General features: G+C 45.1%; 1 protein-coding gene across 2 annotated transcripts in view; it reads left to right on the plus strand.

The window, feature by feature from the left end:
- The first annotated feature begins 2,512 nt into the window (after positions 1-2,512).
- The window catches only part of LOC148529109 (uncharacterized), an 89,955-nt gene continuing 79,757 nt past the window's right edge, over positions 2,513-12,710 (plus strand). For both annotated transcript variants that reach the window (XM_088468872.1, XM_088468873.1), the window contains exons 1-2: positions 2,513-2,557; positions 10,955-11,266. In XM_088468872.1, the coding sequence (XP_088324998.1) occupies positions 2,515-2,557; positions 10,955-11,266 (355 nt within the window). In that variant the 5' untranslated portion in view covers positions 2,513-2,514. The remainder of the gene's footprint in view (positions 2,558-10,954; positions 11,267-12,710) is intronic.

The following is a 12,710-nucleotide window of genomic DNA, read 5'->3' on the forward strand; positions in this document are numbered from 1 at the left end:
CGTCACATGGTGGGATTTCATACTGAAGTGATCGCAGTGCTTGCGGCAGGGTATAGTCAACCTCAAGTGCTGCGATTGCATCTGATGGTGCTCGATGTACCAATGTTTTCATGCACTTCCAGGAGATGACGTGTGCAAGTGGGCGTCCTATGAATGGCTGGTGGGCGTCTGCATATACAAAGTGATAACACGCCAAGACATAGTAGGCGTGCTAATGCCTTGCGATCTCCTGCCTTGCTGGGCGTGCGCTGAATTTGCATACGCAGAATGCGAGCAAATGCATCTAGCGAGCGGGTCTGAATCAGCTCCTTTGTCTGCTGAAGCACAGATGGCTGCATTCGCATCCCATACGACTATGTCAGTTAAGTGGTTTATAAAACTACTAGATTATTCTATTCATCATGTTATGTAATTTTACTGTGTGTATGGGGCTAGCCTCTTTGCTACAGCCTGAGAAGCATAAGCTTTTAGAGTCATTGCCAAAGAGAGAAAAGTATAATCCACTGGAACTGCCATCTCTACTGTAGGGTATCATCTAGCATGTTTTCCATATCTCCACACTGAATCAAGTGAAATAATTTGCTCCACCTGTGGACCTTTTGAAACGTGTCAGTGAGTAATGATTACACCTGTGCACCTGCTGGGTGACCTGCAAAACGTGACCTGTGTGGGGTCCTGAGGACCGAGTTTGAGAACCCGTGCTCTAGACCAGTGGTTCTCAAACTTGGTCTTCAGGACCCCACACAGTTCACGTTTTCCAGGTCACCCAGCAGGTGCTCAGGTGTAGTCATTAATCACTGACAAATTTTAAAAGAACCACAGGTGGAGATAATTATTTCACTTTGGATTCTGTGAAGAGACCTGGAAAATGTGCACTGTGTGTCGTCCTGAGGACTGAGTTTAAGAACCTGTGATCTAGACCTCTTATCCGTGCCCACCACAACACCTGGTATACCACAAATTAAACCCAGCTGTGGTTTTAAATAAATTTTAGTACTCGAATTGTGTCAGTTCATCTTTCCCTGGAGCATCCCAAGTAGTTAATTAGTAAGAGACCTCTTTATTAATGAAAATAATTTAAAGATTTCAAATAATGCACCCTGTGTTTCCCTGCCCTACATACCAACCACCCAAGGGAGTTGTATATGCAGAACAACTTTTATTCCTACTGTTTTTTGTTTTTTTTTATCACGTTGCTCCCAGACGTCCAGGAAACTCCCAGCATATTGGGAGGGGATGCAGTCAAGAAGCCGACGGTCGAAATGCCGACCGTTGGCTTCCCGAATGTCTAATCCCGGCAAGGGTCCAATGACAGGTGTCAAATTCCCGACGCCTGTTATTTTACGTACTCCGAAAGCCTGACGCTTGGCATACCGATCGAAGGTAAGCTGGGCGGGGGGCATTGATAGGGGGAAGGGTTAGGTTAGGGGCTCCCAGGGGGGACTTAGGGTTAGGCACCCCCCAAGATGGTTAACCTTAGGCTAGGGGAAGGGGGGTTAGGGTTAGGCACCCCCAGGGGGAGGTTGGGGTTAAGCACCCACCCGGGAGACTTAGGTTTAGGCTGTGGGGAAGGGGGGGTTAGGTTTAGTCACTAAGCAGGGGGTTAGGGTTAGGCACTTGGGGGGGAGCTTAGGGTTAGGCACCCCTAAGGGAGGGTTAGGTTAGTAAATAGTGAAAATACTTACCTGTCGGGATCTTCACTGACAGTCTTCCAGCGGTATTTCATACCGATCCCTATTGGGAGGGCTCTGAGACTCTAGGCAAGGTAGGCTATGTTCCTAGATGCTTGCTCTGACTCCCAAACTGCTGGCTTGGGTATTCATGTGAGTGCATGTTATGGCATGATGTCACCAATTCAATGCAACCTTGTTATCTTTCCTTCAGCCCTTGTACACTATACAGCTGGGGGTATGAAATTCTTACAAAAAAAAACGTCTGACAGCTTGCTGCGCATAGTTCTACAAGTTACTCCTGGTGGTGCTGAACACGAACCTGGTCAGCACTAGATACCCCCCTGCATGGAGCGAGACAAAACCCCTTCAATACCTTGCTTTTATTTGCACAATCTATCTGAAATGATTTTTCAAAAGTAATGTGGTTATATGTATCATCTAAAACGGTGGGGTCAGGAAGGAAAATGCTCTAACTTCCACAATATTCTACAGGTAGAACAGAATTGAAGAAGTGCCTTGTCTAGCATGGGAGGGAGAGGGCAGAGCATGGTTTTATTAGTGTATGCATTCTATAATTATTAAATAGTACAAAGTTAGCGTACATTCTTATTCTTATTTTTTGTTTGTTTTATCAATGGTTTGCTTTATTAATTATGTTAAATCTAAAGTTTAAAGTTTAAACATTTACAAGAAAATGCAATAGACATCTAAGCAGCCTCTGCAATCCATTGAGTAGTGAGTGCTGTTTATTGTAGGCTTGGCAATGGGTTGGTCTGATTGTGATGTATAAGTGCTGCACCATGAGTGGCTGCAGTTTCACTACTGTTCCTTCTTTCATAAGATGACACAAATTCTGATAGTTTTGTGGATGACATTACTTGCAGGTGAGTGCCTGTTGCTATTGTTATATGCTTTAGTAAAGTGATACACACTGGACATCTTTCTTAAAATAATTTCTTATTTTTTTTAATTTGTATATTTATATTTATCTGCACTATAGTACATATTTCCTGCAAAGACATCCAGAAAGTAATATAATTATATGGTCAAATAGATCTTTGCTGTTGACATCTGCAATAAAAGCTACTAATCTATTTATCTAAATTGTAGTGTCAAATATTATGTGCTTTGTCTATTTCTGGCATCTTATTTTATGGTATACATGTTACTATCATGGATTTGTAACATGTTTAACATGTAACAAGTTGTAACATGTTTGCATATTATGTCAATTTGGTCATTAAGCAGCCCTATAGGTTTCTATGAGGGTTGCTTTTGCAATTGAAAACAAAATATATATAAGTAATAAAAGTAGATGTTTTACTCATAAAAGTGTCCAAAGCTCTCAATAGTGTCCAAAGGGCCTGATTCAAAGTTGTACGCAAATCAGGTAATTTTCATACAACTCCGATAGTGGCCGATTGGCGCAAGCACAGGATCTGTACTGCACATGTGCCAATCTCTGCTGCAAGGATGGTCGCAGTGCCCCATAAGCTGCAACCTGATTGACTGGTGGGGAAGGGGCGGCCAACAGCCAGCATACCAGGTAATGGGACGTGTCTGGCCCTTTTTCTGGGTGCGCCGAGGCCAGTGTCAGCATCTTCTGACACAGCTTCACTGGCCCCAGAAGCGTGAATTTCACAGCCATCCTTGGGTAACCTTCAGGTTACTCAGATAGCCGATGTATGCAACCAGGAGCGCCGAGAGGGGGGGGAACGATACTAATTGCCCGGGCTTGCTCCCCCCCTCCTACATCACAGGACTGCACTGGGAGACTACTTGCGGCTGCTCTGAAGCAGCCACAGCTGTCTCCTATGCCTGTGGGGGGAGCGATCAAGCTGATTGCGCCCCCACTGGTTATGCGGCCGGCTGAGGGGGCTCACTGCGCCCCCCTCGCCAGCGCAAAGCGCCGCTGCAAAACTTTTCTTTTCTTTAACATATAAATAACATATAACTCTGAACAATGTTCTTAATTGTGTCCACTGTTGTTAATAGTGTGCCTGAATCAGCGTTGTATGCTATACTGATGTTATCGCAATTCAGCGATTATCGGTAAACTGCGCATGCATATGCTTCTCACTGCACATGCGCCAAGTTCCATTAGCGATGCTGCTTGCAGCGCCTACCTTCATGCAGAGTGATAGACAGTCAGGCACTGTTTGGGGGTGTTGATGGGGAAGTGGTGACAAAAAAAATGCAGGCATGTTATGGCCGTTTTCTGGGTGTGTCGCTGGCTGCGTCTGTGCTCCTGTACTCTAATAGTATGGCTCCGGTATCTCAGTTCAGTCTGCCATGCTGTGTTGCCATAGACTTACTCAAGTAGCCGATTATCGAAGGATGAATATGCACAGGGCCTGTTCTAGACTTTGTGGAGCTCAAGGCGAGAGTTTTTTTTGGCGCCCTGAGCTGAGGCAGTGTGGCCTTATCAGGGGGCATAGTCATGTCACAGGGGGGCACATTTACCGGGGGGGGGGAAGTTGCCGATTGCCTAATTCTTACGGTGAGTTCATCCTCCTTGCTGCTGCTACTCCATCTTCTCTCGCGCATGGCCACTCCCAGAATGCCGTTGTCATTCTTTGTGGGTGTGTGGACAGGACATTGACTTTTAACTTTACTTTTAAGTCCATATATTTTGCTTGTAATTGATCTAACATAAAAGTGTGATAAGTTTTAAATAGTGCCTATATTATTATAAGTGTTCCAGCACCCCATACCTACACGCTACCAGCACCAAGGAAGCAGATCGACGGGAATATTTGACTGCATGTGGTCACAGTAATCATCATTGGCCAAGTATCCGCCTACAGTCTTTGCCCACCAGCCTGGGATGCAGTCAGGAAGCCGACGGTCGAAATGCTGACCGCCGGCTTTTCGAATGTCTAATCCCGGCAGGGGTCTAATGACAGGTGTCGAAATCTTTTTTTACCTACGCCGGGAGCCTGATGCCCGGCATACCGAAAGAAGGTAAGCCGTGTGGCGGGAGCGGACAGCCACGCGGGGGGGGAGGGTTAGATAAGGGGCTTCAGGGGGGGGGACTTAGGGCTAGGCACCCCCCCCACGGGGCACCCCCCCCCCGGGAGACTTCGATTTAGGCTGTGGGAAAGGGGGGGTTAGGGTTAGGCACCCCTAAGGGAGGGTTAGGGTTGGGGAGGGTGGGGTAAGGTTAGTTATAGTTAAAATACATGTCGGGATCTTCAGTTGCCGGTCTTCTGGCGTCGTGATTTGAATCAACAGTATTTCATGCATCCGGTGGTATGTCATACTGATCCCCTTAAAAACATGTTTAACCAAACAGGATAACATTTTGCAAGAATCTGACCACAGCTTTTGCCTACCAGAACTTTGACAGAAGAGAAAGATATTGTAACATACCATATAAAGTATAAACATTAAATCCTCATCCATACTCACAATAACAAAAAAAACCTCTGATTGAAGCCCATTGTACTATATTATGTTATGATCTTTGTTTTCAGAATTTTAACAATTTTGAAATATGTGCTGATATGTAGTTTAAGATAGTTATTATCAATAGATGCAACATTAAGATAAACAAAAAACCTTAAGGGGTCTATTTACTAAGCAGTGTTAGAAGACAGTGAAAAGTGATAAGGTGCCAGCCAATCAGCTCCTAACTGCCATCTCACAGGCTGTGTTTGAAAAATGACAGTTGGGAGCTGATTGGCTGGCACCTTATCAATTTTCACTCTGTCCTAATACTGCTTAGTAAATAGACCCCTAAGACTCATAAAAAAAATTGTTAAAAGTGTTTATCTTCATTGCCTGACCCCAACAACAAGTTTTTATCACTGAGGGCTCTATTTACTACAATCCGCATTTTGAATGCAGATTGTAGTGTGATATTATCGACTGAATTCGTTTTGCGAATTCAGGCAATATCACAGGGATTTACTAAAAATCCCTTGCAGGGACAGAGCTTGTGATAAAGCTCTGTCCCTGCGAATCCCCTCCGCACACTATTCACGGTATTTTTGCAAAAAATACCGTGACAAGTGTGCGCGCATGCACCGACCGGCCGCATTAAGCCACACCCACGTCTCTAAGCCATGCCCCCCACGATCGTGACCCCCCTCGTGGCTCCCCCTGCGACCCCCCCCCTCACTTAATTGCACTTACCTGCAGTGATCGGGGCTCCAGTGATATGTCCTCCATGGCTCCGGTCAGCTGACATCCCATCGTGCACTGGGACCCGGTCACCTGATGACCGGAGGGAGGACATCTCCGGAGCCTCGATTTCCGGTCCCTGGACTCAGGTAAGTTTATTTTTTCACTATATATATATTTTTTTTTAGCTGAGATCAGCGTGTGGTCTGTTTAGACCACACAGCTGATCACTGCGGCCGGCTCTGGGCTCTGCTCTGCCTGTTAGAGCGGAGCAGAAGTCCGGTAACCGGGGAAGACCCTGGATAATGCCACCTCCAGGTGGCATTATTATCACAGGGCTTCTCCCGGTATTTTTTTCACAAATTATTTTTAGTAACTACCAGGCAGATCGCATTTCCCATTACAATGATGGGAAATGCGATCTGACTACTTAAAATAAATGATAATTAGGGGTTGGAGTAGAATTTTACAAATTTTACTCCAATTGCCCCTTAGTAACTTTAGGTGAAACTATAATATTGTGAGAAGGGTGTGAAAACACCCTTTCTCACATTATTTTAGTAAAAATAATGTTGATAAATAGAGCCCTGAATCTTTTACAAAAAAAATTTGATGTAAAGAAAGGGCTATTTTGCCAAGTACTGTGTATAATGAATTTCCCAACACCCTGTAAATAAATTAGCCACCCATGCTATGTACTACTGTAGACCAATTTTTTTTATAGAAAACATTATTGAAACAGAAAACATTGTGAAGGATGAATTTGACACAGGTTATTTAATAAATATATATCAGGCACATAAGGATTAATGTTTTAAAACATCCAAATGTAATAGCCCGTGACTTGAGGAAACCAGCATGTCAGCCATTAGATTTAAAGAGTCAATTTCCTTAAAGCCAAAACTAGGTTAGTTTTGCCTTTAAACTAATTGCAGCATCATCTCTATATGAACCTGTTGAATATTTAAAAATTACTGTAAAATAAAACGAAAGATTCTTGAAAAAAATCAAATATGTATGTATATTGTGTAAACAACTGAAAAAAATTTTATACATAGAAAATCAAGTTAATCCTTTGAGGTCATAGCATGATGCAAAGAATATTCCAATAGCGATCCTAAGTGCATTTGTTACTCTGAACTCTGAAGTAGGATCAGTTTATATAAATAACAATGGTCATCATCCACACAATAATCTTGAACATAATTTATAACGTCTTTATAAAAATTACTTCTCCTCCGCCACCTGTGTCAGCATCCAACTCTTATTTCAAAGTTGTCTTAAAAGGTGTCACTATTGTAAGTGCATTTTTATACGTATATATTCCTCTTAATAACATAAATCCACTTGATCGATAGGAAGTACCAGTCGTCTTCACTGCGCAACTCCCTCCATTCTGATAACTTTGGTTATTTTACTATGTTTGAATACTGTATGACTCAAATTAATACATTTCAAAACTTCATTTAAATTAACTGTACATACTGTATGCTGTGGACTTATATATATTGGCCTGATTCACTTTAGCAGGCGACACAATTAGAAATTACTGTAAATTCCTTGACTCTAAAGCTGGGTACATACTACACAATAGTGTACCCATCAACAGAACGACACAATGTAACGATACATTGCACCGTCTGTACACACTGCATGATGCGGTGTACGACGGTGCTATGTAGCGTTCCATGCTGCATTTAGCAGCATGGCGTAATTCACTGCATCATTCCATCTGCTGTGCACAAATGTTTGTTGTGTACAGAAGCGCTGGCGCTAGGAACGACGAGGTAAAACCATTTTTTATTATTGTTCCTAGATGGTGACTGGGAGGTGCCCTGAAGGGCACACAAAAAATAGTCTGCCTCAGGGGCATGTTATGGGAGTGTTGCGGTGGCGTGTCAGTAAATGCGGCTGCTTTCTCAGACACAGAGCCACAGCTACAGACAGTGCCAGATAAAGGTCCATGTGGGCTTGGAGCTGAAATATATAATGGGCCTATTGTGTGTGCCACCACGGGGAGTGATTAGCGCCATGGGGAGGTGAGTAGTGAAGTGTAACCAGTGTTGTGGGGTTGTGGCCTGCACAAAGCGAAACATCCCTTGTTAGCGTGACCATAATCTGACTAAAAAAAAAGCACTTAGTAAGGTCATTAATGTGAAATCTCTCTATATAAAAATGAGAACTTACCCTATTAATAGCTATACTGAGAAAAACAATCAGATGTAGACACCAGAATGAGAACAAAAAAAAAAAGGAAGTGACACAAATAATACATAAATACTGTAAATATCTATCTATCTATATTCAGGGCCACTTAGGGGCATATTCAATAGGCTGCGAGAATAGCAAAAAACCCGCACCTGCGACGTTTTTCCTGCAGGTGCGGAATGCTTTTCTATTAGGTGCGTGTTTTTTTTAAAAACACGCACCGGGAGGTTTTAATTCTCGCACCTCCTGAGCAAGCGTGATTATTCCGAAAATCACTGATTTTGGGTAAAATCACCGGGACTTGCTCTGACACCCCCGCGGCACCCCCCCTGAAGAGTAATTAAGCAATTGGAAGTATCCAGTTAGCTTAATTAGTCCTTAATTACTTACCTTCGGCAGCGCTGTCTTTTTCATCTTGCGTCGGGAGCTGGCTCTTCTGCAGCAGGGGTGAGTATGTGAGTGTGTGTGGTGTTTGTAAGTGTGTGTGTGTATGAGTGTGTGTGTTTGTGTCCCGGTGTCAGTGTGTCCCCCTGTAATGGGCGCTGGGAGAACTACATCTCTCAGCAGCCCTTGCCGCACCCACCAGCCCCTGGAGCCTCCCAGGAGCCCCCGAGACTCCCAGCAGCCCCCTCTCCAGTAAGAACGCATACCCGCGGCATTCCGAAATTGGCCGTGAGGGGCGCAAGGTTTTAGGCTCGCTAAACCTCGCGCCCAATTGAATATACCCCTTAGGATCCTTTACTGAGGGGTCTCCCAAAGACACCTGCAGCCTCTCACTTCCCAAGTAAAGTGGGAGGTCCAGATGGTTGGTGACGCCATTTGCATTGAATTGACATGCATGCGCATTGGAAGACAGGGCAGACTAGGAGGACCTATATATATCAGCAACTGATTTTGGAAGCAGGCAAAATGGGCAAGCGTACAGCTTTGAGCAACTTTGACAAGGGCCAAATTGTGATGGGTAGACGCCTGATGCTGGTGGTGGCCGGCAAAAAGATGTGTGTTGTGGAAGACATAATAGCTAATATACATATAAGAATTGAATATACAGTGGCAAAAAACAAAGGGTGTAAAACAAGTTGTGAATGCAATGAATAGTCAACAGTAACGTAGGTTGGTGGGAGGGAAGGTGAGTAGACAGGAACAGGTAAGTGTGGGGAGGGGGAAGGAGGGTACTGGCAGTAGCGGGAGATCGGGGTTTGATTGTATGGAGATGAGGGAGATGGGGTTGTGGGGCAGAGTCTCTGCAGTCCGGGTACTGCGTGTGGGCTGTCTCAGCAATGTAGGCTTTATTAAAGCTGTGCTTTGGCCAGTGTGAGGCAATACCTTTTGGAGGATAAGGTCCACCTCCGGCTGCAGCTTTGAGTGCTTCTCCCCTTCTCCATAGTAACCGTGCACCGGGCAGGCAGATGGATTTTATACAAAAGGGATGATGTGTGTATTACTGCTGCTGTGTGTTTGGAATGCTTGTGTACATGACATCACGCGGAGTGGAGGACCACGTGGAGTGGAGGCAGCGCAAGCACGTGACACTATGGAGAGCAGGAGGGACGGGCTAGTGAAGCCTTCCATTGTGCTGCAGCGATGTGTCTCTGTGTAACACAGTATGCCCGGTGATTGAACTACGAACAGTATGGAGGGAGTGACGGGGCAGACTGGCCTCGGCCGGACGGCAACTGGTAGGCTGTAACAGGAAATATTTTTTTCCAGTCTAATGCAGATCCTGTCTGCCTATTTTAATGGGGAGGCCTGGAGCTGCAGCTCCACCCGCCCCATTGTTAATCCGGCTCTAAGCCTACAGAGCTATATTCAGTGGGATATCAGAAGTAGACACTGTACTTGCCGTAGACTGGTGCAAGTGTCAATGGTGAGGACAATGGTGAGCGCAATGGTGCGCTGATGGTGGTGTGTTTGAAATCACCACAGGCATTGAAAGTGGGTGTGTGATTCTGAGTCAGCCCCATTTTCTCCATATTCTCACCCTCTGATAAATTAACCCCTGTGTTCTTTGCCTAAAACCACTTTTTAAAGCTGGGTCACAAATTGTGGGGATTACTATATGCTTACCTCCAGGCAAAAAATTGACAACCTGTGTGCTACAAACATTATATCAGTATCTTCCAAAACCAATTATGCTAATAGATGTATAAAGTCCTGCAAATATAGGACTGAGTGGAGTTTGTATGCTCCACCCATTATTATGTAGGTTTCCGTTGGATGCTTCAGTTCTCTCCTACAGTAAAAAAAAAAAGTAGGAGAGGTTAATTGGCTTCTTACAAAATTGACCCTAGTGTGCATACTGTATGTCCGTTTGGTAGCGAATATGAGATGTACTAAACCTTGGAGAGAGATAAAGAACCAATCAATCAACTCCTAACTGTCATGTTACAGGCTGTGTTTGAAAAATGACAGTAACTGTTTAGTTGGAACTTCATCTCTCTCCCCTTTAAATCTCTCCAAGACTTAGTGCATCTACCCCTGCACAGACTGTAATGTCCACTGAGATGGCACTGATGTGACTGATGAAGAGTAAAGTGCTGCATAATATTTAGGTCCTACATTAATAACAATTCATAGGTCAACCATATCTGTATGATTAGCTCTGATTTTGTCACTTCAAGTTTGATTGGGAAAACATATGTATTATAAAGAATGACACAAATGTCTTCTATAATTTATTATGGATATTAAAAGTTATTGTAGTTTATTTTATCAGTATAAAAGCAACTGACATCCCAGCTTATCCCTTTATGTGGTCACCGAACTGCTCTATAACTTTTAATATCCTAATAATAAATTACAGTAGGATAATTAGTATATTAGTGATTATAGCACTTATTGTTTGCCATCCAGAAATCTGAAATGTGTTAGTTATAACTCATATTGTATGATAGAATATAATCATCAGTAATATTAAAATATGTATTTTATTATTTTCATATCCACAGCCTGTGAAACCCCCGTGTCTGAAGTGATTGTGCTCAGAGGAAGCCCTGTTATTCTGAACTGCTCTTTAGACACATTGGCTCTGCAGCAATACTCTCTATACTGGAGGATCTCCAATAAACCTGGACATGTAAGAGTATCACATTTCCCAGGGGACAGAGAAAATGCAGTGCAGGAAAACCGTACTGGTTTGTCACTGCTGATTGCTAAAGCTAAAGTAGAAGACAACGGACTGTATAACTGTACCATCACTACCACAATACCGCCTCCTACTAGGACACTGATTGCTCCACCTATTCATCTCATTGTCCAAGGTAATATTAAACAAGACATCATAACAAACAAGGCCACAAGCACTACCTAGTTTTTCATCACACATTTATCCCAATCTCAGTATGAGAACCCATTAGATCCAAGCTCTTAGATCCAAAACACACAGGAGTTTATAAAATGGACATATTCATATTATAGTGTGGAGGAAGAGACTAATACCCACTATAGTATGGGTATAGTATGAGCTACTCAGATACTGCATATAGGAGAATGATTATACTGTATATATGCTATCAGTGTACCCCTGGTGGGACCGTTACTAGGGGTGTGCAAGCAGTGCGCAGCGCTCTGTGGGCGGCACTGCTGCTCAACCACATCTCCTGCATTTGGCTACAGGGTGCCCGTTACGGCACCCCGCTGCCAGAATCTCTGCAGCAGTGCTGCCTGGAGTGTCCTTAGGATGCTCCAGACCAGTGGCCGTAACTATTGCCCCCGCGGTGGCTTGGAGGCGCTGGGTAGCTTGGGGGTGTCGCGGGCAGTAGTTACGCCACTCAGTGGCGGAACTCCCGTAACTACGGAGGGTGCAGGGGGTGCGGTCGCACCCCCTGCACCCTCCATCTACCGGGCACCCGCTGAGTGTGTTACCAGTGGGCGCCCGGCTCCTATTCAAACCCCCGGCGGTAGCCGGAGGATGGAGCTCCCTCTGTCTTCCGGGTCCCGCAGGGCACTATGGGAGTGACGTCATGACGTCACTCCCATAGTGCTGAGGAGCGGACGCCGGGGACGGAGCTCAGGAGTGAGCTCCGTCTTCCGGGTCCCGCAGAGCACTATGGGAGTGACGTCATGACGTCACTCCCATAGTGCCGAGGAACGGACACCGGGGTATGAACGGCAGCAGCACTGGAGCGGGGATAAAGGTAAGTGTTTTTTTTTTTGTGTGTGTGTGTGTGTTTGTGTGTGCATGCGGGGGGGGAGTAACTACTGGGGGCAACTACAGGGGGCTCACTACTGGGGGCAACTACAGGGGGCTCACTACTGGGGGCTCGCTACTGAGGGCAACTACAGGGGGCTCACTATTGGGATAAACTAGGTGCAACTACAGGGGGCTCACTACTGGGGGCACCTACAGGGGGCTCACCACTGGGGGTAACTACAGGGGGCACTACTAAAATGGGCACTACAGGGGGCACTACTAGAAGGGGCACAACTACAGGGGCACTACTTGAAGGGGCACAACTACAGGGGGCACTGCATATGGGCACAACTACAGAGGGCACTACTTTAATGGGCACAATTACAGGGGGCCCTGCATAATGGGCACTATTACAGGGGGCATTGCATAAGGGGCACTAGTACAGGGGGCATTGCATAAGGGGCACTAGTATAGGTCGCATTGCATTTTGGGGCACAACTACAGGGGGCCCTGCATAATGGGCACTGCTATAGGGGACATTGCATAAGGAGCACTATTACAGGGGGCATTGC

The sequence above is a fragment of the Taudactylus pleione genome, unplaced genomic scaffold, assembly GCF_031769625.1.
Source record: "Taudactylus pleione unplaced genomic scaffold, aTauple2 ptg000086l, whole genome shotgun sequence".
NCBI lineage: Eukaryota > Metazoa > Chordata > Amphibia > Anura > Myobatrachidae > Taudactylus > Taudactylus pleione.